This window comes from Pantherophis guttatus, chromosome 5 (genome assembly GCF_059756535.1).
Source record: "Pantherophis guttatus breed Tessera chromosome 5, ASM5975653v1, whole genome shotgun sequence".
Classification (NCBI taxonomy): Eukaryota; Metazoa; Chordata; class Lepidosauria; order Squamata; family Colubridae; genus Pantherophis; species Pantherophis guttatus.
Window position 1 is genome coordinate 37,169,063 of NC_142067.1, and position 26,973 is coordinate 37,196,035.

At 32.8% G+C, this 26,973-nt stretch overlaps 1 protein-coding gene and 1 long non-coding RNA gene across 21 annotated transcripts in view; one reads left to right on the forward strand and one right to left on the reverse strand.

The window, feature by feature from the left end:
• LOC148113328 (uncharacterized) overlaps positions 1-17,218 on the reverse strand; it is a 52,575-nt gene extending 35,357 nt beyond the window's left edge. For all 5 annotated transcript variants that reach the window (XR_015734428.1, XR_015734429.1, XR_015734431.1 and 2 more), the window contains exons 1-3: positions 17,163-17,218; positions 1,849-1,931; positions 1,016-1,114 (exon numbers count right to left, since the gene is read on the reverse strand). This is a non-coding gene — a long non-coding RNA (uncharacterized LOC148113328). The remainder of the gene's footprint in view (positions 1-1,015; positions 1,115-1,848; positions 1,932-17,162) is intronic.
• PHLDB2 (pleckstrin homology like domain family B member 2) overlaps positions 1-25,471 on the forward strand; it is a 57,107-nt gene extending 31,636 nt beyond the window's left edge. For 4 of the 16 annotated variants that reach the window (XM_087894914.1, XM_087894912.1, XM_087894915.1 and 1 more), the window contains 14 exons: positions 2,981-3,109; positions 4,215-4,370; positions 4,988-5,098; positions 5,646-5,735; positions 7,017-7,160; positions 7,712-7,885; positions 9,476-9,610; positions 10,695-10,794; positions 15,388-15,595; positions 16,597-16,687; positions 18,382-18,528; positions 19,222-19,441; positions 20,484-20,569; positions 22,806-25,471. In XM_087894914.1, the coding sequence (XP_087751040.1) occupies positions 2,981-3,109; positions 4,215-4,370; positions 4,988-5,098; positions 5,646-5,735; positions 7,017-7,160; positions 7,712-7,885; positions 9,476-9,610; positions 10,695-10,794; positions 15,388-15,595; positions 16,597-16,687; positions 18,382-18,528; positions 19,222-19,441; positions 20,484-20,569; positions 22,806-22,946 (1,932 nt within the window). In that variant the 3' untranslated portion in view covers positions 22,947-25,471. The remainder of the gene's footprint in view (positions 1-2,980; positions 3,110-4,214; positions 4,371-4,987; positions 5,099-5,645; positions 5,736-7,016; positions 7,161-7,711; positions 7,886-9,475; positions 9,611-10,694; positions 10,795-15,387; positions 15,596-16,596; positions 16,688-18,381; positions 18,529-19,221; positions 19,442-20,483; positions 20,570-22,805) is intronic. The other 12 variants (XM_087894919.1, XM_087894917.1, XM_087894920.1 and 9 more) reach the window with 5 other exon arrangements.
• Positions 25,472-26,973: the final 1,502 nt, after the last annotated feature.

The following is a 26,973-nucleotide window of genomic DNA, read 5'->3' on the forward strand; positions in this document are numbered from 1 at the left end:
GGGTAGTGGAATAAATCTTCAATATATGGTGGTCACTGTCTGTTCAAGATAGTGCCCTTTTTTTTAAAAAAAAAAAAACCACCCTATTCTTTATAAATGTGTTCCTGTTGTATAAAAGACATTAATTCTCATCTAACAAAATGTATGTCTCCAGTCTTAAGAAAAAATAGGAAATGGCTCTTCCATTTGGCATTATATTTCCTTGTCTATCCATTACATGCAGCTGTTAACCTTCCAAATTAATGACTTCCCTTGTAAGATGAGCTCAATGACATCCTTGTATTTAGTATCACTGAACAACAGAAGATGCTAACTTTTCTCATTAGCTTCCTTGTTACCCTGGCAAATGAAGTGTTTGAATGAGAAGCTCTAAGAATTCATAAAAGTACCAAGAGTAGTTTATAGGATTATTTTTTGTTTTTTAAAGGCTCAGTAACATTCTGGGAGATTAAGATAATTTTCAGTTTTCATTGCCAGTGGAACAGATACAGATAACTTATTTTTCATGAAACAAAAATTGGCTAAACAATTTTTAAACTTATAGCTGTAAAAAACTAGCTTTGCGATGGATTTTTTAAAAAGGGATCCAGGAAGACCTAATAAGTTATTAAGCCAGCAAGCTTAACGTCTATTATGTGCAAACTGATAGAAATAGTAATCAAAGAAAATGTAACTAAGCATGTAGACAAATACACCCTAAAATCAGCATGGACCCTGTCCAATCAACCTGCTTAAGAACATTTAGGTAGACTAAGGTTAGCTTTAGTATGATTCAGCAGGATTATTGATATTCTCCTACATTCATCAATACTGCTACAATATAAACTGAAACTTAACAGTATGGCATCCCCATGGAGTCCTAGGAACCCTTAAATTAAATATAGAATCAATGTGCTTTATATTATAGAAAATTGCTTATAAATCAGAGAAAGAGATAGAATAAACAGTTCTCATTGATAGGGCAGCTGTGGAAGTGTGTAAAACCCTGGTAGACAGCTGTGAGATATTGGCTTACCTCTTCTGCTTTGTATGAAGTTCTCTGTTCCCAAAACTTTTTCTTGTTTTATAGGAGGAGAATATGAAGATATGCTTGTGATGCCCCTATACCCCTTTTCTTGGAACATATGAAAGTAAAGAAAGGATTAAAGGAAGATTTAGCTATGAATGAGAAAATTTTGTGACTCGTAATCAAGTTTAGAGTCAAAAGAAGAAAATTAGAAAAAAAAAAGATAAAGCAATTAGGTGAAAAGTTAAGAAAGATGCTTCTTAGAAACTTAGCAGATAGAAATAAAAATATTTTATTCTTCCCATTAGAGTTGCACTATCAGCAAACTTATTGCAAAAATCATAGGAGTATTCAGAAAAAAAAAGAAACCTTTAATCTTACTTGCCAGTGGAAGTTAAACCTACAAGGGTCTATTGACAGTGGAATAACACAAAATATCTGGCTTATATGAGAATATAGTTGATGAAATATCAAGATTTTATGGATTTGTAGTCTTTTTTTTTTCAAAACCAAAACCAAACATGTTTATGATAAATTTGTAAAGTAGTGTAACCTTAAAATTTAGTCTGCTTTGATTTGGGGTAAAATAAATCTACATGACTATGGAAAAATGTTTTGCCATATTTGAGACCGGAGCTAATTGGCTTAGAATTTGTGTTATCTGATCAGGATAGGCTTCCTTCAGCTAAACTAGTTTTTTTCCCCAGCATGTCTGATCACTGAAACAGAATTTCCTGCCCCAAACCACTTATTGTTGAATGATCTGTCTTTCTCTGCTTATATACTGCCTTAAGGACTATTTATCTCTTTGTCTGTTATCTTTATGTCATCGCGAATAATACCTGTTTTCTTCACACTGGAAAGCATGATTGTCCAACCTTTTGGCTTGCCTGGGCCACATTGAGTGAAGAGGAATTGTCTTGGGCTGCATATAAAATATATAATTAATGCATATAAATAACAAACTTTCTTAATTTTGTAATATTTTTTTATTATAGTTGGATTGCATTACTTAGCTGTCCAGGGCCACATGCAGCCAATGGGCCGCAGGTTGGACACATCTGCTGTAAAGCCTTTGCCTTGTTTTCCGTCTGTCGTTAGGAAATTAACATGTTATCATTTCTGTTTCATCATAGCTAATGTATCATTGAACTTGAACACTTCATCTGGAACAAAACCCCAGAAATAATATGATAGCTCCTGGAGTATAATTACAAATCTAACTGTGACTTTGTTTCTGCTAATTAAGAATGCATACAGAGAATGGAAATTAATTAATAAAGTTTATACTGGGAACATATATGTTCTCAAATCTGAGTATGGCTTTGTTAAAGATACAAGTCATTGTACAGTAATGTTTTATCTTCATTAATGTAAAGATAAGTTTGAAGAATTTGGAATTAATAAAATCCCCATCATAAGGTTCTTCACTTACGTTGTGATTATGACTTCCACAATTTCTGTTCACCATGCTGAGAGTTGTGATCCCCTATACATCTGTAGGGAGCTAGGTTGCTGAAGATAGCCTTACATCACACAACATATAGTATGATTTATGGCAACTCTATTTATGTAACATTGTAACATAGAATTACCATATGTTCCAAACTACAGGACAGTTTCTCTTTGGTTACCATAAAGGTCCATATCTTCTGAATATACCTAAGATTTTTTTTTATTATTATATGAGATTAATCTAATTTTTTCATATATGATGTTAAATATCAAAATATATTTTGACAAGTATCTATAGCAGGCTGACTAAAGCACCTTTTGGATATTCCCAGGTTGTTAAAATTATATTCAGAATATTGCGCTAATATGCAAAATTGCTACAGCCTACCAGCATGCAAAGCATTCTTTTGAAGCATTTAGCTCATTCCTTCAGTTTCACCTCTTTGCCCTTTAGAATCACTAACTACTGCTTGGGTTTGAAGGTAATTCTGTTGTTTATTTTTCTGGCTCAAACTCCAGGAAAAAATAAAGCTTGATGCTGAGAGGGAAAAACTAGAAAAGCTTCAGGAGCTTTACTCCGAGCAGAAGACTCAGCTTGATAATTGCCCCGAGTCCATGAGGGAACAATTACAGCAGCAGCTTAACAGGGTCAGTAGCATGGATGTGGTGTTTCTTTAGTGATTGTAATTAGATCAAGCCCAAAGATTTCTAACCAATTCTTTTTCATGGCTTCAGTGCTGATTTTCTATATTGCTGTTAAGAACATAAGTGCATGGTGACAACTAAACAGAATGTCAAAAGCTGGATTAACAATGGATGTGCACTACATGCTTCAAAAGTTATCAGTCATCTAAGGCTTAGCACTCTGTGGCATTGAACACTAAAGATGTGTCTGACTGAGTATGAGTGGAATTTTGATGTTTAATCAGATTAGGAATCTATAAGATTTATCTGTCTAAATGAGGAAAGAATTCTCAATTAGGCATGAAGGATTACTCTCATTGCAGCATTATAAATCTTAATTATACATACTCATTTTGAAAATGAAGACATGTATGAATTAAGTCCTTCCCCCAAATTATTCTTTTCTATTAAGATTGTATTTTCATCATTCCATATAATTCGATGACTGCTTTGTTTTAATTTTACAACCGTTGTGAATATAAATTTGTAACAATAAAAAAGAAACATAGGAAATAGTGGGAAGTTTGGGAATATGAAAATGTCATCCACACTAGAACCATCAAACATTTCCAGATCAGATTATTCTGACAGCAAAATTCATTTTTTTTCTTTCATGAAAAAGAAAAAAATTTAAAATGAAATCCGGTTAAAAAAAGAAAGAAATCTGAGGGATGTACCTGACGTCAAGCAGCCTAGAACTGTTTATTCATGATCCAAGCCGCAATAATGCCCATTCTAAACAGCAACAATTCTTCACATTGGCACCCCCTTTAATTTAATTTTAAGGTTTGTTCTCTTTTTTGAAGTGCATATTTAGCACTCACCTCTGTTCATGATGACTAGGCTAAAATAAAACAACGGATATGTTATTATTAATTTAAGGATGTACATGATAATTTTAATTTCAAGTCAACAGATATTTTAAAAAACATGCTTAAATAGACTTAGACTGCAGTTGAACTCTTTAGGATTTAATTTTTGTTTTGGATTATGCTTTATGTCATTCTATTCCTTTTCGCAAGGAATAGAATGCCTTTAAAACTGATACGTTTATATTTTCATATTGAAGGATGCAGACTTGTTGGAGGTAGAAAGCAAACATTTTGAAGATTTGGAATTTCAGCAGCTTGAAAATGAAAGCAGATTAGATGAAGAAAAGGAGAATTTAACACAACAGCTTTTGCGTGAAGTTGCTGAATATCAGCGTAGCATTGTCAGTAGAAAGGTAATTTTTTTAAAAAATTGATTAGATCGTTATCTTTGAATAATTTAGTTCAGTGCTAACTGATTGCAGTTGTTAATCTAGCCAACAAGGAGCAATTTATTAACAATTCAGTTAATTGTTAATTTGCCCACTAAGGTTTAGTAATTACTTAACATAGGAAAAATAATCTAAAGTATTATATTTCCTTTTCTTTGTTTCTTAACAAGAAAGGTGTTTTTTAATTTTTAAGAGAGATGATATCTTTCCCAGAAATGTATTTGTGTTTGTACATGTGTTCCATAACTTTCATATAGTCATATCCTCTCATAATTCTTCTCTTTCTGCTTACTCTTCTATTTTGGAGTAGTAGTAGTAGTAATAATAGTAATAGTAGTAGTATTGATAGTGCCAGCTACTAGTGCTGCTGGAATATGCTTGCAAGCATATTCCAGCTGTGATTGAAGTCCAATCACAGGACTTCTACCAATACAAAGAAGAAGAAAAACTTGTGAAATGTTACTGGTGTACAACTTCTTCTATAGTTTTCTTTGTAAATTTGACTTTCAAATGGGTAGGAACTGTGTGAACAATATTCTAAAGCTCATATTAAGTATGTATTAACATTATCTTTATGATAGGAAAAGGTTTCTGCTCTCAAAAAACAAGCCAATCACATTGTACAACAAGCACAAAGAGAACAAGATCATTTTGTGAAAGAAAAAAACAATTTACTAATGATGTTGCAGAGGGTAAGCAATTCTTCCTTGTTCTTCCAAGAACTTAATTAAATGTTAAATTACAAATATTATGTGGCTCAACTTCCTCTTTTTTTAAAACAAGTATGTAAACACGTGTTAATATTATACCATGTATCATGGAGAGGTTTGTAATATATAAAGTCCAATGAAGAAGTGAATAATGTATATAGTGAAGCCAACTGGAGCTGTGTTTTCCATAACAGTGGAATGTATATGAATCTTTACATTACATGCAGATGTTATACAAATATTTAAGTTGTATTTCTTTTCTTTCAAAAGTAACTAGATTTGTAAAAACATTTAAGATGTTTCAACTTTAAGATTGTTCATAAATGCATTTTTAAAATTTTTGTTTCTATCTTCACAGTATAAACAATACAGATATCCTTCTCAATTTGTTTGCTGGATTGGTTTTAATACCAAAATTTCCCTCAGCAAACACTTGATGATATACAAAATACACTTGTACTTTTTCTGATAAACCTGCTGGGGAAAAGTTAACAAACCCACTGTCTCAAATGTAACTCATTTTCTACAGGAGAAAGAAAATCTTTGCAATCTAGAAAAGAAGTATTCTTCACTATCCGGAGGCAAAGGATTTCCTCTGAATCCCAGCAGTCTAAAAGAGGTAGTGTGAGATTTGGGAGAAAGGGTTTGAAACAATATGGTAACTGCCTTATTTTTCATATTATTGCAACCATTTCATAAAGTTCAATGAAAAATGACTTGTACTTCCCTACTTCTTTAAAAGGGCTCATTAATTTTAATTGCTAATATTTTGAAGGTGGTCAGTTATTCTAAGGAGGATTTTTCTAATAAAATGTGACATAGACATGTGCACTAAAAGGAAATATGTATTGTTTTGAACCACAAACAAACCATTACATTCCATATGTTCTGCCTAAGCTTTTGGATCAAGGATGGTTGGGCAAGTTCTTTGGGTTTGAATGAAACAAAATCAAGAGGAATCACAGATTATTTTAACAGGGCATATAGTATAAGGCTGTAAGTGTGGTGCTGAAATAATTGGCATTCCAAATGGTCTTCAATTTCCTTAGATTTCATGTCCTTTTTTTCATCTTACTCCATTTGCATGCATATTTCAGTGATCATTCATTTTTTGATTATGCAGACATTTATTTCAGTGTTAGTAGAGTTATTCCAAATGTGACATATTAGAAAGAAAGAATGGAAAATCAGATTCTTTGAGTGCATCCTTTCAGTTCTTGCTTATGCCTAAAACTTTTCTGCTACTATTGCTGCTGCTCTAACAACTTACTTATTTTTACTGAGAATTGCAGCTGTTATAATCCTTGTAGTTCAAAAGAAAGTATTAGCGTATTCTGCAAAACATTTGATTTCAAACATCCCTAAATTATTAATGGTTCATGAATTTTTTTTGATGGAATTGAAAAAGTAAGTTTCTGTCATATTTTTGTTTCATCTAATATTCATTACTGAATATTAATGAATACATACTGAATACATTAATGAATATTGTAATATTCATTACAATATTGATTAGGGAGCTTCATATTTTAAAAGACTTTTAAGTGTTTGCTTGCTTAAAAAAACAGCTTAATTCCCATTCTTTATTGGGATCATGCTTGAAAATTCAAAGAGTCAAATTTTCAGAGTGCTACATAGTAAAACAATTTTTTCTAGAATATGGTAGTGTTTTAAACAGTTACTATATTAACGTGAGTTAATGAAAATTGTAGTAAATTTAAAGCATGGAGGGTTCAGCATAGATGATTGAAAAAGTATGTCAAGAAAATAGTTTTCTAATATCACAGCATTGGCTGTATCACTCTAAACTAACTTTCACAGAGAATTTCAAAATTTAATATTCTTGCATGCCTTTTGACTTTTGCTTTTGTATGTTTAACCTCTGAATTCCTCCTTTTAGGATTTTATGAATGTAAATGACATTAGTGACCTGCATGGCAATTCCACGAATATCTCCCCTTCCACTCAGGCCCCCTCTGCTGCTGATGCTGTTCCCACTGAACCTTCCACAGCTGGCCTGATAAGCCAGTCACAAAATAAAGAGGTTTGTTGGAGAGACATTTCCCATGTGTAAACATGCTTTCAAATTTTGTTCCCTTGGTGTTCACAGGTTGTGGTAAACCTTTTTATTAAATTAAAAAGTTGGGTAGGGAGCTGAGTTAATTTTTCCCCAATGGGTCTCATTCAGGAACAGATGTTGTGTGTATGTCTATTTGTCTTGGGGATATCTTGTATCTTCCTTATGTTCTTTTCCAGAGTGCTGATAAGTTAACTGGGACTTTATTATACTCTCATTGAACACCTTATGTTTACACCATTCCCATTTTGATTTCCAGGAAAAACAGCAAAGCAAGGTCTATTTTCCCCTAGTAGGATAACACAAACCTAATATCAAAATATTAGATGCAGTGGGAGAAAAATACCATTTGTTTATTTGGTTTTTTTTCCTGTAAATTGTTAATAACACTTCATTCATCTGAATAAGTGAACTCTGGCTTTTAAAAAGCTTTTCCCATAATAAACTTCTTTGTAGTATTTGCGTCTTGTATGTATTTTTAAAACTCTCATTCCATTTCTTTTTTTTTTTCTATAAAGCCAAGATCACCTTTCTGTTATGGATCTGTGATTCCTCACTCTCTCTCTCCTCGCCCTCTTACACAACTCTCACCAGCCGACTGGCCTGAGGTCAGGGCTGCCAATGTAGAGTCTTTTCCTTTACCTGATACACCACCTCCTTTACCAGCTAAGAAAAACCGAAGGGAAGCCCAGGTAACATGCCAGAAAGCAGGCTGACTTGGTAATGATATGATTATCGTTGCATGCCCCAGTTTGAAAAAGTGCATGGAAAACAGCCATTAGTAAGCTCTTCAGAACCCTAAAGGTCTGAATGTATGGTCCAATGCTCTTTCCCTTAAAAGTGACTGATGGAATTCTAGCATTTATAAAGGATTTTGCACACAAGAGTTCTATGTACATTAGTTGAAAAAATTTGCATATGCATCTTGTTAAGGACCACCCACTTAAACATCTTCTTACGCATGCACAATTTCTTTATTAAAGCCAGTGTCTTTACTCTTAAGTTTTATTTCACACTGACATATTAAGACCAGTGTCTTTACTTAACAGTTTTATGTCACACTAACATATACAGTGCTGATTACTAATATTACAATCTTTTTCTGTAAAAGTAGGAGTTGAAGTCATGAGTTGAACATAACTGTTAAAATTTATCTTCATTAAAACTTTGAATGGCTATTTTCTCATTCTGATATCAGCATAGTAAATAATTACATCTGGTGTGAAACATTAAGAATGCTTCAAAAATAATTCTGAAGGCACATTCACTGTTTACAAACAAAGCATTCTGAAATCTGTTGTCTGAGATTATATTTCAGTGAAGAATACACTCATGGGATCTCCTGTATCTGTAGCCACAAGTCGTCTTTGAGCAGATCCTGAGTTCCATAAAAGTTACATTTTTATTACATGGTAAACTTTGCTGGTGTCCCTGTGTGTTACTGTGAAGAAATCAATTTTTTACTACATTCTTTAGCTTCTTCTGGATAGAACAGCTCAGAACCCTTATTCTTTACAGTATGGCAAGACAAGTTAAACAACTCTACAATAACTAATTAGTTTTACCGTTATATGGAAGGAATCAGGTATTACAAATTGGTACATTGATTGGGTAAGTTGTAAAATAGGTTAACAGGACTTAGATTAATCCAATGAGAAATGATCATTTAGCATGCAGTTGGCAATAATACATTTCATTAACATTAAACTAACCTTCAGAAACATCAACCATGTGAAATCTTCCTTTCTTATTAGTAAGTGACCACTTTTATTATACTTTGCATTTAAAACAAATTAGAGCAAATAAAATCACCAATAAAAGATCAGTGTAACCTTTTTGTCTTTTTGTTCAAATGTTGTATATCAAACTGTATTATATGTGCCACTGTTCTAGTTCAAAAATATTTTTTGTACTTAAAATCACAGTGAAAATATACTATTCTCTTTGCTTATATTCAGCTATTAAATAGAACAGAGAATTTATGACAGGTATAACCACAAAACACTTAAATTTATCCCTTTAATATAAGGATATATTGCTGCAGTATGTTTACATTAAAAATTACTTTTCTTGTGGAAATAATTCATGTAACGGTAAATGATTTAAAGAGCTACTTTATCAGTATTTTAATTTTTGTGACTGGAGATGTCTTGACTTTTTACTTGAGTTCAATCTTTGGCAATTTTCAGTTCAGTTTTAAAATTAAATCATGACTTTTCAGAAACATTAACATTCATAGAATGTTATCACACTAGAATTTTACACAGTATTTTTATTTTAAGCATTTCCGAAATTTGGAAGAGAGAAAGAAGCAGCACAAAGAAGGCCTGTACATGAGTGATACTTTGCCTCGTAAGAAAACAGCTCCTCCCATATCACCTCATTTTAGTAGTTCTACTCTTGGACGAAGCGTTAAGGTAAGGAACTGTACAGCTCAAAGAATTTCTTAATTCTTAAATTTAGTCAGAGTAATTTTCTCTACTTTGTAATCATTGTGCTTAAAATTACATTATCAATATTTACACAATATGATAATATAAAATTTTATTACTTTAATGTGCAAATAAAAGTTTTTGCTAGCAGACGTGAGACATAATTCCCTGTAATTTCCCACCTGTGAGAGAAACTAGTTGATTTTAGGCAGCCAAGCTGTTTCATGGCTGGACTAAATTTGACTTTAGAGCTCCTTGTTAAAGGATCAATCAGATAATCATGATGTATTGCATGGTAAAATTCAAAATATTTTATATTCATATAGTCCCTGCAGGGTCTGATTTTTTTTTGGGCTCCATCTTCTGTAAACAAGGTGAATTGCCATATTTTTCAGAGTATAAGAGTATAACTTTTTTCCCTCCTAAAAGAGGCTGAAAATTTCGGTGCGTCTTATACTGCAAATATAGCTTTTTCGAAGCTTTTTTTCAGCCCTAACGAAGGGCTAGCAAGTGAAGCAATCTCCGTGCTTTCCCTGATCTCTCCGACTCTCAGCTGTGCTTTAGAAGCTTTTTTCATTGAAGCGATCTTCCAACTCTCCATTGAAGCTTTGTCTTCCAACTCTCACCTTTGAAGTTTTTTTTAGCCCTAATAAGGCGCTAGCAAGTGAAGGCTCGCCCGTGCTTTGCCTGCTTTTCTCATTGCTTCTCTCTCCAAAGATCAGTTGTGCTTTAGAAGCCAGACTAAGGATGCTAGCCAGATGAATACCTCCCCAAAAAGTAAGCTGCATCTTATATTCCGGTGCGTCTTATACTCCGAAAAATACGGTAATTTTAAAAGAAACACTCTGAGTGTATGCTGAGCATAAACTAGAGTTAATGCCATCAAATATTTCCTTTGAATTTATCCTGGATTCAAACCTCCAGGACATGCACAGATTATGTTTTAAACTGGATTGCCTTAAGCTACTTTAAATTAAAAGCAATTTTTCAGTTACACATAAAGTTCATTTGAAAAAATTAGATATAAAAAGTAGTAGCTCTAAATAGTGCTCTCTTTTTTTTTTGGCAGGGACACTTGCCACTTGGACAAAGCAGTAGCTGTGGCAGCATACTTCCTCATTGTTCAGGATCTATGACCAAAGATTTGGAGACAAGGAGAACACATAAAGGTAAAGATACTTAGAATTATTCCATATATTTACATGTAATAATGTCTTAATATAAATCCTATTAAGTACATATTTCCTTTAATTGAATAAACACACGATAAATTAATTCAACTTCATTCAGCTTCGGCTGTTTTAAATGAACTCTTAAATTTTCTCATGCAAAACTTGAAGCATCCTTATTTGTATACTTCATTGTTGCACATTGTCTATGTTGAATTGACGAAATCTTGACTCAACTCAGTATGCATTCATTTTCAGATTGATCATAAATAGAATAGTTTTTTCTTGAAAGTAAAGTCCTTTAGCTGTTTTTGATGCTTTGTTTATTATTTGTATAGTGCCTGAAAATTACTACCATGCTAAATCTCATTTGCATTGTTGAAAATCAAGGGCACATTCCCACCTTTGCATGCATGCGTGCGCGCGCGCGCGCGCACACACACACACGTATTCTATACCTATATAGAGTAAAATACACTGGGAATATATTTATACATGCTCACATTCAGTCTTCCTACACTTGGAGCCTTTAGATATCAGATGAAAAGCTAGAAGGTCCTTCCCAAGACATGCCTAATTTTATTGGGCCTGCTGAGTGAGCATTTGGTATCTAGCCAAATCTGTTACTACCCTGCTGGATTAGAAGTCATATATAGGAAGGGATATACACTGTCATTTTAAAATATTTCTAATATTTAAGACAAAGTACAAAATCTCTAATTAATTGAAAGTATAACAGTATAACTCTTACGCTTATTAATGTTCGTAACAGCAACAGAAAATATATAGACAAACAAAAATATACTTTCAGCTGCCTTCTCTGATTATAAAATTAGATAGTACAGCCCTAAAATTACTTAATTAAAAGTAATAGCCACTAAATTCAAAAGGATTTGTGCACTTATCTTACCTATTTAAAATACAGGCAGTCCTCAACTTACAACAGTTCATTTGGTGACAGAGTTCTGACAGCACTGACAGTTTTTCACACGATGGTTGCAGCATCCCCATGGTCACATGATCAAAATTCAGACGCTTGACTACTGGTTCATATTTATGATGGTGGCAGTGTCCCAGGGTCATGGGGTCACCTTTTGTGACTTCCTGACAAGCAAAATCAATGAGGAAGCCAGATTTATTTAACAGCCGTGTTACTAACTTAATGACTGCAGTGATTAACTCAACAATTGTGGCAAGAAAGGTTGTAAAATGGGACAGAACTCTGTCTCACTTAGCAACAGAAATTTTGGGCTCAGTTGTAATCGTAAGTCAAGGACTAATTGTAGTTGATTTTTTTCTTTTTTAATTTATTATGCATACTTTTTTTCCCAGTTCATTTTTCTACAATTTCATTTCTTTCTACATTTGTTTGATTTGTGCATCTCAATAAGAATATTTGGTTTTAAAGATTTAATATTTTAAAATATATTTTTTCCTTTCTACTGCTTGTGTCATTAAAATCAGGTAAAAGCAAAAAAGGTATGACAAACATTTTTCTGTGGTGTTATATGCTTGATTTTACATTACTAATGGCAGAGGGGACACCGTCAAGTTGTTCAGAATCAATGTGTGTGTAAACTTTGAATTTCCTATTCCACTCAAAAACGTAAGAAAGGTATTAGGATTTAAACAATCCCATGTTTAAATCATACATACTCTCTCATATAATTAAAAATAGCATCCGATGGAAAATAAAACTATGCCCACTGGTTTTTGTCCCCAAATCTGGAGGGAGGGAGGGATACTGCAGTGGGGGAGCCTGTTGAGATTGATACCACCAGGATTCAAATGACAGTATTTATTCAGTAAATTCATATTCTTGATATGTTTGAAGATAATGAATCCAATATTGAGCTAGATCAGTTGAAACATCCTACTCTTTTCTGCCCCTATTTATTAATCACATGGACATAATGTAAAGACAGCATACAAACAAACACTTCAGGTTTATCTCAATTAATCTAGCTTGGATTTGCAAATAGAACAAGCCCGGTTCACACATTGCAGCTAGGTCTTGCAAAATATGTTGACAAATCTAAACAATTGTGGCTTTGTTACTGCAATTGATATCACAAAAATATTGACAATATTTATTTTCATGAAAATGCTGACACTGATTAATGAAGTCAACATTTGCTTAATTTTGAAGAGAAGATATAAATATATAATATGCACACAATTGGAAATATAGCCTGGTATAGAATAAAAGTAGCATTGTTATAAATTTGTAGTGAGCTATTTGTCCATATATGTATGTATAGATCTGTGTATGTTAATTATTTAGAAATTTGGTTCTCTTCCAACTCTTTTTTCTGAAAATCACTGTTATTTGCAGAAGACAAATTAATGTTTGGCTGTCTAAATAAAAGGAAGAAAGTTATCTTATGAGTTCTGTTAAAGCAGTGGTTCTCAACCTTCCTAATGCCGTGACCCTTTAATACAGTTCCTCATGTTGTGACCCCCAACCATAAAATTATTCCTAAAATCATCGAAAATATGTGTTTTCTGATGGTCTTAGGCGACCCCTGTGAAAGGGTCGTTCGACCCTCAAAGGCGTCACGACCCACAGGTTGAGAACCACTGCTCTTTCACCCCTCTGCTGCGGCTCCCTGTTACTCAAAATATGCATCACAACTGCCAATGTGCGACACCCACCGGCATGCGATTTATTGAGCTTTTCAAACCCCGGTAGGCCAACCACGGATAAATCCAAGGGGGGAAAAAATTCATTCAACTACATATGCTAGTTTTGTGGCCGCTCAAGAAATAGTCAGGCACGGGAAGGGTTTTGTGGCTCCCAGTGTTTTCTTTTCTGTGGGAAATGGGTCCAAATGGGTCTTTGAGTGCTTAAGGTTGCAGACCCCTAGACTAAGGCAACCATACATGTGGAAGAACTAGCTGAGGTGTCAACTACTGATTTTCTGGATTGGCAAAACTATTTAAAATTATTTCTATTAGCATATTGAAAGCATCTCTGATCCACAATAAACAAAAACGGACTCTTGACTGTGTTCTTTGGTGTGGTTTACACTTTTGTGTGATTTCAACTCTGTTCTGTTATAATGCTAATAACAACAATATAACAGGTTTCTATTTTAATTTCAATATGTTTCTGACAACTGTTTTTCTGCTTATTATTTATGCTACTGTCAATTAACTCGGCTTGGGTTGGGTTTTTTTTTTTTTGCAACAATTTTGTGCAATGCTTTGAATTAATGATATGTTGAATTGAGACATTAATTTGAGTTTTTCATTGTCATGCCAATATTAAAAGTCACCTTTTGTTTTTAGCAAATCTATTCATATTTTTAGCAGGACATAATATATGGATATTTATCTTACCTAGAATCGCAGAGTAAATAAAAATTAAAAGTGTGGATTTCATCTGGTTTATCAAACTCTAAAATAATTTTGCCTGCCAAAATATATTCTCCCAGCAAATTTAGTAGTCTCCTGAATTAGATATGCCACTACTTCCTAAAATATATAATGTAAAGAATTGTTGTCCAAATATACAATGGAATACTATTTCCATAGAACATTTTTAAAACATCACTTTAATTCAAGGGACACAAGCCTATTCAACCTTTATTGCCCAAGTTATTTAAATGAAAACTCACTTATCAGAAGCAAAATTCTTTTTCATATTGGATGTTACATGTCCAGTAGAACAATGATTCACATTGCAACCTTACAAAAACAATAATCCTAGATCCTTTCTTTAAATGAGCTCTTAGCTTCCCCTCTCATGGTGCTCTAGTTTTCAATTAATAAAAGTTACAAAACTGTACAGATTTTTCTTTCTCCTTCCTTGACTTAATCCAGTTTTAAAGTTGTCCACCACCACATGCTATGTAACATAAAACAAACATGTGAGTGGATGTGGATGGATGGATGGATGGATGGATGGATGGATGGATGGATGGATGGATAGATAGATAGATAGATAGATAGATAGATAGATAGATAGATAGATGATAGATAGATAGATAGATAGATAGATAGATAGATAGATAGATAGATAGATAGATAGATGGATGGATGCAAAAAATTAAAATCTCAGGTGATTTCCCGCGTCATATTAAATAAGTTAGTAAAAAATATTTAAAATTCTGATTAAAATCCTAGCTTAAAATCTTCTTAAAATCCTTACAGGGCACTCTGCAAGGTCCTTTAAAACCTTAGCTAAAATCCTACCAGTAACTTTAAACGTTTTTCTTATAGCAACGTTTCGACAGGCTCACAACCCTGTCATTTTCAGGCTCTTATCTAGTTTAGAAGCTGTGGGTGTGTTGCGAGGTCGGAGCTGTCGCTTTTCTATGTTTGCTACTGCTGACGTATGCTGGTTAGTCTGTAACTCTATGTTGTGATTGGAGGACAGCAGTTTTTCTTCCTGCTTCCTCATCCTGGCTGTTTGGCTGCGTGTTACAGGCCTAACTTTCTCAAATAAAATTTTACTCAATAAAAATGGCTTTTAAAACAGATTTGAATTTAATATACTGTATTTGTGTTCACTATCACAAATTATTAACCCAGCTTGTTTTATTAAGTCATACTATAAAACATAAATCAACACTTTCCTTCTATTTCTAGGTTATAATCATCAGCACCTCCGTGAGGATCAAAGCCAGAAGTCTCCTGAATTCTACAGCAGAACTGCCTCAGAATCAAATGTGTATCTGAATACCTTTCATTATCCTAATTCTAATTTGAAAGACCACACTTTTGATACCCTTAGTTTAGATAGCTCGGACAGTATGGAGACAAGTATATCTGCCTGTTCCCCAGATAATATTTCCAGGTATATTGTGACACTGTTTAATTTTTCCAGAAAATACAACACAATAATTAAACATACCAGAATATATGATTATTAAATATGAGTTTATTAAAATGTAGTTTTGTAGATCATAGCCAGTGCAAGAAAAACATTTTATATTTAGAAATACCCAGACAATACTGAGAACTATTTATGTAAGCACCATGTTGCCCTTAAAATAAGACCCTGTCTTATATTTTTTTGAACCCTGAAATAAGCGCTTGGCCTTATTGCCATGCGCTCAAAAGCCCATTTGGGCTTATTATCAGGGGATGCCTTATTTTGGGGGAAACAGGGTAGTTATAGTTATTATAATTGAGAAGATAGGAAATTGGGAATATTACATCTATTCTGCCTATTTAATGACCAGTTAATTCTGGTATTTCATCAATTGTTAGTTAGCAGCCATTTCATCAGAGTACCTGAAATGTTTCCATCTTTACTGATGGTTGCAATATAAGACTCTTTAAGTACTCGTATTTTTTTCTTCCTTACATCTCTTATTCTGTGTCACATTTTCCTGTGTATGATTTCAATGGTAGGAAGTCTTGTAATAAGAGTAATAAGATTAAATAACACATAAATAATAATTAAAATTTAACACAAACTGTATTCTTAATGATGATTTTGCTGAAAACATAATTTTATCTACAGCGTTGATTTCTTTGGAAGCTTCTGAGACTATGTTGTCTCATAAGTAAAATCCTGGTCTACTTGAACACCCATGTTGACTCTCAGATTAATCTGACAAAAATTGTTCTGCGTTTTTGCTCTCTCTTTTTTTTTTTGCTGATTGATTGATTCTTTGCTTTTTCTGTACATGTGTGGACAAAACAAGCAGTTGGCTAAACAGTTCCTTTTGATAAGTAATTCCACTATGAAGGAAATACATAGAAAAACAATAAAAAGCCTAGAAATATATTTTTAATGGATTGAAATGTTTTCTCAAATATTTCAGTTATTATTGCTGGTTTTTGTTACAGTGCCAGTACTGCAAATGTGGCAAGAATAGAAGAGATGGAAAGACTTTTAAAACAAGCTCATGCTGAGAAGACACGATTGCTTGAATCCAGGGTAATGATATACATAGAAACTTCAAAGATACTCCGTTGTTGAAGTTGTACATTCATTAGATTTTGAAATTAGTAGATTTTCATAGAAGTTGATAGGACTTGCCTTGTAATTAATTTCAATATGATCAGCCAAAAGATTTAAAAGTGTACAGATACCCCGGTTTATTTATTAGATTAATAAGAAATATGCAATATAGTCCAAAACTAGTCTGGTAAAGTAAGCAAATTAAGTTGTTGCTTGAGATAATCTTATTTTTAAGGACATGAATAATAAAGCTCGGGGCCTAAGAGAGGTATCTATTAGACATACATTGTGCATTGTAGAAAAGGAATCAAACTCCTATTTGCTATGGTGGTTGGAATACTGGTTTGGAACCAGTAGAAATAGAAATATTCAGGTTATTACGACTTTCTGTCAGTGCAACCTACCATATAAAGTTATTTTGAGAATAAAAGAGAGAGACAATAGTATTTACCTTACTTTGAACTTTTTAGAAGAGGAATTTTGAAGTTTTTTGAATCTATGGAACCTGTTAGTTACAAAAAAAAGGTAAAGAAAATTTCTGAAAAATTCTAGTAATAGAAAATAGCCTGCATTCAAGTGAAGTTTAACAAAATGTTTTTTGCCCTTAATTTTTCATATAACTCAATCAATATAATTGGAAAACTTCTTATAAAAAGTAAATATAAAAAATATGATTGAACAAATAAATGTTGAGTCTGCTTTTCTGAACCAACACAACTCGTCCTATCTAGCAACATGCATGTTTAGAGAATAAATCCTATGGCCCCTGACAGTCTGAATATTCAGGACACTAAATTTGGATAATGTTTTAAGAGAAACTGTAACTTCCTCTATATTTGGAAGTCTTTAAATAATCTGTCTTAATACAACATTGATACTGAACTTGAATATATTAAACCTAAATCTGCTTTAAAAGCTATTTTTATTGAGTCCCATTGTGTTATTCAACTATCATTACAAGGAGGATGCAAACTATGTGTTATCAAGGCTCCAGAATTAAACGATGGCTATCTATAATGCCTAATGGTAGTTGTAAACTTGAATATTATACATGTGGGCATATGTCCTTAATTGTACCATAGATCCATCCAGTATTTATATTTGTATTTAAAGTACGTCAACAGCTTTTAAAAATAAACATCTCAATAGATTTTATAATCAGTATCATAATCCAGTGATTCCAAAAAATGTTGACAAATAAAATTTTATGATTGGGGCAAAACCACCCCAGGCCCCAAGACAGAGTGGGTGAGTGGACTCCTTATGTGATAGTCTTGTGTGTCAGATGTTTGCTAATATTTTCTATATTTTTATATGTTTTTACTGTGTATCGAAGATGAACCATTATTGCTTTAATTTTTATCAAGTAAAAAAAATGCAAATCAGTGCCTTGCCCCAAACTGAAGCAAGAAAATCCCACTCCACACGATAAGAAAAGAGATAGGAGACATGCACATATCATAAATAGACAGGCAATAATCAGCAAATCTGAGGAGGATATAAAAGTGGCAAAACTCACCACTTTCACTCGTTCCTATTTACCGGGGCTCAGAAACTGGGAGGTAGATTAGAAAGCAGTAAATTTAAATTAGATCAACTTGTGCTAAACTATGCATTTTTTAAAAAAGTGGAGAGTGTTCATTTATGTTAAGCTGCCTGTATTCTTTTAGGAACGAGAAATGGAAGTTAAAAAAAAGGCACTAGAAGAAGAAAAGCGTCGCAGAGAACAGTTAGAAAAAAGGTTACAAGAAGAAACTAGTCAGCGACAAAGACTAATTGAAAAAGAAGTTAAGATACGTGAAAAGCAGAGAAGCCAGGTATGTAATATCTTGAAATAGAGAAAATACAGCTGTTTGAAAGGAAGAGAAGAAGTTCATATATATTAATAGCTCATTTTGTTGGACCAAGATTAGAAAGACCTTGGTACAAGTCTACACTTATCAAACGTGACAAAGACCAGGATAGCTATTTTTATTAAAAAGTAGAGATAACGTTGCAGGTTATATACAAGTGATGAAAATGTAGGGCAAATAGATTTCTACCCTGAAAAGATAGGGAAATGGTTTTTTTTAAAATAAATGGGCAAATGTAGGCAATAAATTAGTGGATAATGTTCTGTCTGTTGTGAGGATTGTATGTTTATTAAAATAAGCTAGAATGGCTATCTATAGACCAGGGGTCTCCAACCTTGGCAAAGCTGGCTGAGGAACTCTGGGAGTTGAAGTCCACAAGTCTTAAAGTTGCCAAGGTTGGAGACCCCTGCTACAGACCATACTTCTCATTTTGTTAGATGAATTATGAAGGGGAGATGTCAGGAGAAACCTAAGCTAAATGCAGTTGAAACGGGGTCTTTAAGAACACCCATCTTTTTTCTATATAACATTTTCTTTGCATAACATTTTTATCCTAAAAGGGAAGAATTGTAATGCCATGTATTGAAAAAAGTGGACTAATTGTAGTAATGAGAACAGAAAATTTTAATACCAGTATTAATTTTATCTTTATTTTAGTCTCGTCCCCTGACCCGTTATTTACCAGTCAGAAAAGAAGATTTTGATCTGCGCGGCCACATAGAGACAGCTGGTCATAATATAGAGACTTGTTACCATGTCTCACTCACTGAGAAGACTTGCCGAGGCTTTCTTGTTAAGATGGGAGGGAAAATTAAAACATGGAAAAAACGATGGTTTGTGTTTGATAGAAACAAGAGAACATTTTCTTATTATGCAGGTGAGTTATGGTTTTAGTTTCAACATGGCATTCTTTCTGTTGCTGTACTAAGATTATTAAATTCATATATTCTATTATTTTTGTAACTTAAAATATTTAGATTATTGCTTACCAGTCTTGTATGTTTACATCTTGGAATGGAGTTAAAGGTTAGAATTAGTGTTCTTTCCTCATATGCTAGATCTCTAGAAGCAGGGAAATGCCCAGTACAACTGTGTGCATAGATGGAATCAAAACTGGTGAGTTTATTTGCATAAGCTATGAATCAGTATTCTTCAAATTAAGGACCTGGTCACTAATTGTTTTCTAAGATTTTTTTTTTGTACAAGTCATCGGTATTTGGAATCATATATATCTATTTGGCTAGAAAATTAGGACTATTTCAAGTTCAACTTGCAATCTGGAGAATCTCACATCTGCCGAAAGTTGATTTTTTTTTTCCTGCTTATTTTCTGTAATTGACTATCTGCACTGTGCAGTTTACATTAGTCAATATTATAGCAAACCAATAAGATTGGCAAGGAGACAAATGGACGCTTAAGAGCAAAGAATGCAAAGGCAAATGTAGCCTAAAGAAATACAGTTTTTGTGACTTTTATTCCTGTGCTGTCTCTCTTGAGAGAGTAATAATGGCCTTCTCCAACTTTTGTTTTACCATCAGCAATCTCTCTCTAACTAGTATTTCAAACCATAGCTAAAAGCTTTTAGGTTTGAGATAGAGAAATTTAAAAATACAGCTGTGTACCAAATGGTCAATAATTTTGGGAACCAACTACAGACAGACAAACTGACTTATCTATTGATTAGTTGATTGAGTGATAGATTGATTTTAGGACACAGTAAATACATGTTCCAGATAAGAAATACTGTACTTTATTAGGAGTATGCGTTGTTCATATTCTGATGTGTTAATGTATTGTCAAACCAAACTGATACCCAAGTAAAACACCAGTTTATTTTAAATTAAGTAGAGGTCTTAATGTTAATCTGTAATCTCTATGATGGCTTGTTTATTTCAACCCAATTTTTTATTTTACTCTAGACAAACATGAAACTAAATTAAAAGGAGTAATTTATTTCCAAGCCATTGAAGAAGTCTATTATGATCATTTAAAGAATGCTTGCAAGGTAAGAAAAGATGCATATCTTGCTTAGCACATATTTAGTGTTGCCAGGTGTCCACTATTTGAGTGGACAGTCTGCTTTTTTCACATTATGTTCACTATTTTTTTTCACAAAATAGTGGACATTTTTTTTATTCAAAAGCTTTATGATGAAATTAAAATGTAATTTAATATTTTACATATTATTATAATATATTTGATGTTTTGAATTTTAAGTAAAGTTTTGAAGTGATTATTTTAATACGTGTTAAAATGTTTGTAAGAAAATATATAATTTAATTGTAATTTTTTTTAATTTTTTTTACTACTTAAACACCCCCTCCCCCCTGTCTGCTATTTTTTGGAAGCAGACCTGGCAACCCTATACATATTTTTAATGTTTAAATGAAGTAGACACTAATTATTATATAGATAATAGAAAAGGCCACTTAACAGCAAAAAGCTGATGGTTTGAAGAACAGTATATGAAAATATAAGGGAAAATAGAGGGAAATTAATAAATCCTTTGAAATGAAATGTGCTATCCAGATGCTAAGAAATTTTAAATATCATTACTTTCTTGCCATTCATTAAAATTAATTTACCAATAAATGTTATATTTGGATCAAGCTCACATGATTATGCTTAGGTTGTATAGTATCCACATTTATAAGTGTTTTTACTGTAATGAAATGAAACTGAGGCAGAAACGGAGGAAACTAAGTTCAAAAAACTTAATTAGACTATAGATCCTATGCACATTCTGATTTTGTCAGTTTATAGAGATCATGGTTTTGTGCTAGTTTCTTTGGTTCCCTACCTACATATAGAATTTCCCAGCTAATACAATAAATGCAGTACAATAGAGAACTAGTATTCCACTACAGAAATATGCAGTGATGGCAAAGCGTTTGGGCACAGCATATCAAAACTTTAGAAAATATATAACTTGACTTGACTGGTATATCAAACACACCCCATTCCCACCTTCATCCTGGACAAAAGGGGCATCTCTGGAGGATACTCTTCTCTCCTCTCTCTCATATTATTTTCTCTAGAACTTCTGGAAGTCATGCGAGAAGGCCCATTCTCATGGAGCCTCTGGAGCATCAGAAAATTGTGCAACAATGTTTGCACAATTTAGAGATACATCAGAGGTTATGGGAGAGCAAGGACCTCTCGCAGAATTTCTGGAGGATTAGAAGGCCTGGCGTGTCATCAAAAATGGCATGGCATGTCCGCCACCAGAAGAAAAAATAATACAAAAAACAATGGAATGTGCAGAAATGGATAAACTGACCAAAGAAATACAGGGAAAAGAAGATACAGACTTTTATTTAATTTGGCAAGAATGGTACAAATGGTTAGATAAAAAAGACACGAAATAAGAGAATACCACCCAATGATACAAAAATAAGGAAATAAAATGAAATATCGTTATATAAACATTGATACAAGATGAAAGACAATATATATAGATATATTGATATATAATTACCGAAGTAACTCTATTTTCAAAGTTCAAGTTCTATGACTTGATTTCATTGTATAGTTAGTTTATGTTAGTTTGTTTAAACGTTTATGTCTGTATGTGTATGTTTGTTTACAATAAAAAATTAAAAAAAAATGGCATGGCATGTCAACTGCGACACACATATCATAGGTTCATTGTCACTGGAAAAGTATTATGTTTTCATCTGGAATCTGTTCAAAATCCTAGCTTGGAACCTAAAATGTATAAAATCTGCACAGCTTCTAGGTGTTGCAGAACTACAATTCCCAGTCCACATAACTAGTAATGTTGGGACATGTTCTCTTTTTACCCAAAATAAGAAAGTTTTGATTTTAAATCTCCTCACAAAATAACAAACCGTTTACAGAAAGAAAAGTTATACAAATAAACAATACAAATAGTGTAGAGTAATGTTTATATGATGCATTATATGTCACAAATATTTGTATTTGTGTGTGTGTCTCTGTGTGTGAGACAGAAAGTGTGTTTATTGACTGCCAATAGCCACATTCCTAAGAGGGCAAATCCAGGATTAAAATAAATGTTTACTTTAACTAAATCAATAACTAGTAATGAAAATGGCATATAAAATTATGCACTTAATTTATTTTTCAACTCAGCTACATTCTTTATTTCACAACTGTGCAGGAAAAAGAGTAAAAATGTAATATTCAATATTAGCTTGCCATCTGTTTTAAAATGTATAATATCAATAATTATACCATATAAACTTCTACTTTCTTTCCAGAGTCCTAATCCATTGCTTACCTTCAGCGTTAAAACTCATGACAGAATATATTATATGGTGGCCCCATCACCAGAAGCTATGCGAATATGGATGGATGTAATAGTTACAGGAGCAGAAGGTTATACACACTTCATGTTGTAGTTAAATGTAGTGCAAAGTTTCAACAATAGGGCATAATGCAATAATAGCTGTGTTTGTGAGGGTGGAAAGCCATATATGGTCATATTTGACGTCATATGTATAAAAATCTATTAGTAGACCTAATCTTTTATCTCACAAGGAAATGCATCATATGTAAGGGAACATGAAATTCTGGTGGGACTGACTTTATTTTGTTATGTATTAGATTCATTAGATGTTGACATAACAGACAAACCACCTTTACTTAAAAGATAAGAACCCTCCAAAAATGAATAACCGGATAGCCATAAGCCAATTTCTGTGGCATTTTCTTACAAATTCTACCATGCAGAACTTTCCTTATGGAAAAAAATGTCATTAAATTAACAGTGTTGATATGCTTTTAAGTATAGTATTTTGTATTATGAAAGTGAAAGAGAAAGATATGATGCCTCTATATTTAATGTACAGGGATTATGAACAATTTTATGTTCTTTTCCTTACAAGTATTTTATAGCAAATTTTAAACTACTGTTTGCAGTGTCTTTTGTCTTAAAACACAACCAAAGATTCATACCCCATGTGTTGAGATTTAATTTTATGTAATAGAACAGTTTTTAAATTCTTTTATATATGCTATGTTTTAAAATCTTTCTATCTGTATCTTTGAAATGCTGGATGTTATTTTGAATGTTAACAAAAATGATATCTTTAGGTATTTTAGCTTTCGTTTTAGACGATAGAATCAGATAAAAATCTATAGTGAGCAAACATGTCTGCATTTCAACTGAGGCTGTTGCTTATTTTCTTAGCAAATTACAACTTCTTTACAAGAGTATTCCTTCACCAGTTACAGCGTAGTAGAATTAAGAACCATAATTAAAAAGTCATAACCATGTAAGGACCTCCCCAAATAACATGGTTTTTGTGAGTAAAATTACAAGTCTTTGGAACAAGTATTCACAAATTTTCCATATAAAATAAATATTTAAATGTAGTTTAATATTCTCCCAGCCTAAATTGGTTTGTAAACTGGAATGAAGAATTTCTTAGGATATACCGTTCTTAAGATCAGTCATGAAGAAAAGTCTTCAAATCTTTTCTGAATTATATTTCCATTGATGATGAAGCATTTTTGGTGGCACACAGACATATTTTGCAGCTAGTTTTATAGGTGTCTGAATAAAAGCCACGAAAACTTATTTTGCATCATTAAAAAAAATTGCAACAGTTCCATTACACATTCATTTTAGTGCTATGCTTCAGATTTCATATTCTAGATCACTGTTGTTAGCATATAAGTTTTTTTTTTCACAAATGTACTGAGGAAACTATAACAGCATTTCTCTTGAATAAAGTGCAGTACAGTCCTTTCTGTTCCTTATTATGTCTGAAGAAATGATATGGGGACCATAACTCAGTAACAGAGCATATGCATTATGCAGATATTCCAGGATCAAGCTCAGGCAACTCTGATCAAAAAATTATTTAGTGCTGATTATAAGAAAGATAGTAAGATCTTGAGATTTTACCAATCTGCTCTCAGAGGGGATACTGGGCTAAATCACTAAGTCTTACGGATTCCAGACTATGGGTCAATTAATTGGTGGTCTGGAGCCTATATCTAGCACTTGCCATACCAAGTTTAAAAAAATTTATGCATTCAAGGGATCACCATGTTATGTTCTTAAGATTATATATTCCTTAAAGATCATTTCATTTAAAATAATCTTATGGTCTTTAAATACTGTATTCAGAGGAAGTTTGGATTTTGAATCATGCTTGTATTTGATGTTGCCTTTTAATATTTTGATCTTATACATGCCATATTTTCAATGCACTAAACTAAAAATCTTAAATCTCCTTAAGGAAATTATAAATAAGCCACTTTCTAAAATAGTTAATGAAATATACTGAATTTAGTATAGTGTGTGATGCCAAGTAGCATGATTACAGTAGTTTGGAGATGCCACATATCTTCAGATGCATTTACATGAAAAATCACATAGAAACTTGCATTTAAATTGTTGAATCAGGGCTTAAAGTTGTTTTCTTTTAATTCAACGCAAATAAATAAAGAAGTATTAAACTTTCATTGTATATACACTGTGTAATATAAATTATTTAACTTACTGGTATTTACTCGTGTTTTTGTTAACCAGAGAAAAAGGCATTAAGTTTAATTCAGACTTAATCATATTAAAAAGTAAGCCCATTGAAATCTATCAAAATTAAGTTTGTATCAATAGCAAGGTGGATTGCTTCCAGAATTTTGTTCTAGACACAATTCATCTAGATCCATCCCACTATAAAAAAAATCAAAAAGAAAAACAAATGAAAAACATAATTTGTGTCTTCTGAAGGAGTTTGAAAATTTTGCTTCACCAATTTTAGAAGATAAATTCCAGAAATTAATGCCATTGGTTTCAGTGTTTCTAATGAATATTTTAATTTTACTTCTATATAAATTTTACAGGTTTTCTATTTTTTTGTATCTTGCATGTTGTAATGGCAACATTTAAATAAATGTTAAAAACATTTTCAAATTCTGGGTCTGATTTCTCAATAATTTTCTGGAAACCTAACTGGTATAAAGTGCTAGAGATCTGAGATTCACTGTAGCTGTTAATGCAGTTATTAATGAGCAGCTCAATCCTACATATCTACAATAATAGAAGCAGTTGAACCACTTTAGGTTAGTTGAAGGTGCACTGCCATCTGGTCTCATTTAAAGTTGGCTTTTATTACTTATTTATTGTATATAGTAATAACTTATTAAATTTATATGCAGCCCAACTCTTGAGTGACTCAGATTTTTTAAAAAACAACAGAAAAAAAGACAAAATCATCACAAAACTAACAAAGGTGGCGGAAAATTCATAATGGGGACAAAGGAAAAAAAGAAAAGAGGTGGGAAAACAGCTTTCAGGGCCCTTCCAAATACCGGTAGGGTGGGGGTTGTTTGAATCTTGGAGGAAGCTCATTCCAGAGAGTAGGCATTGTTACAGAAAAGGCACACTTCCAATAGGCAGCATTATTTAAGGAACCCAGTGCACCAATTCAGCCAGATTAGAATAGGTTTCTTTCTAAAAACGTTTACTGTTAAAATAATAAAATATAAGAAGACATACATTGAATAGTATAATACAGTGAAAAAAAACAAAATATGAAAATCCACATGATAAATTTAAAAATGTGTACAAAATTAAAACTTCTGCCAACCTAGCAGTTCGAAAGCACGTAAAAAATGCAAGTAGAAAACCCCCTTTAGTGGGAAGGTAACAGCGTTCTGTGCGCCTTTGGCGTTTAGTCATGCCGGCCATATGACCACAGAGACATCTTTGGACAGTGCTGGCTCTTCAGCTTAGAAACGGAAATGAGCACTGCCCCCTAGAGTCGGGAACGATTAGCACATATGTGCAAGGGGAACCTTTATCTTTACAAAATTAATTCAGTTGTTAATTTATCATTAAATCTGAATTATTTAGCAATCTAACGTCATCTCATTTTTAGAGAATAGAGACTTTAGATATAGATACAAACTGATACCTTGAATACATTCCATAAATTCAAGATATATATATATTTTGCCAATAAAAAAAGATCCTTTTTGAGTACCAAGACTTAAAGATCTCTGAAAACTAATGTACTGTATACGTTATCTAAATTGTAGAGATCTACGAGTTTAATTCATGCCAGAATGATTGAGCCCCACAGAATAAGATCTGGCTGCTTGTGACTGAAAAGTCTCAGTAAAGGATGAAATGACTCATGTTGCCTCCTAGTGGTCAACATCACACCAGATTTTTTTTCCCCTCCTTCAATCATGTCCAATTCTCAGAGACTACCCAGACAAGTCCTTGCCATTTTCTCAGCAAAGTTTTTCAGAAGTTGTTTGCCATGGTTTCCTTCCCAGGGTTGAAAGTGACTAGTCCAAGGTCCACCCAACTGGGACCTGAGACATATAAGCAATAACACTTACATCATCATCTTTTAATGACCTCATAATCCCTTGCAGGGTGGAGTTTGGGCAACTGGAGCTGAGTGT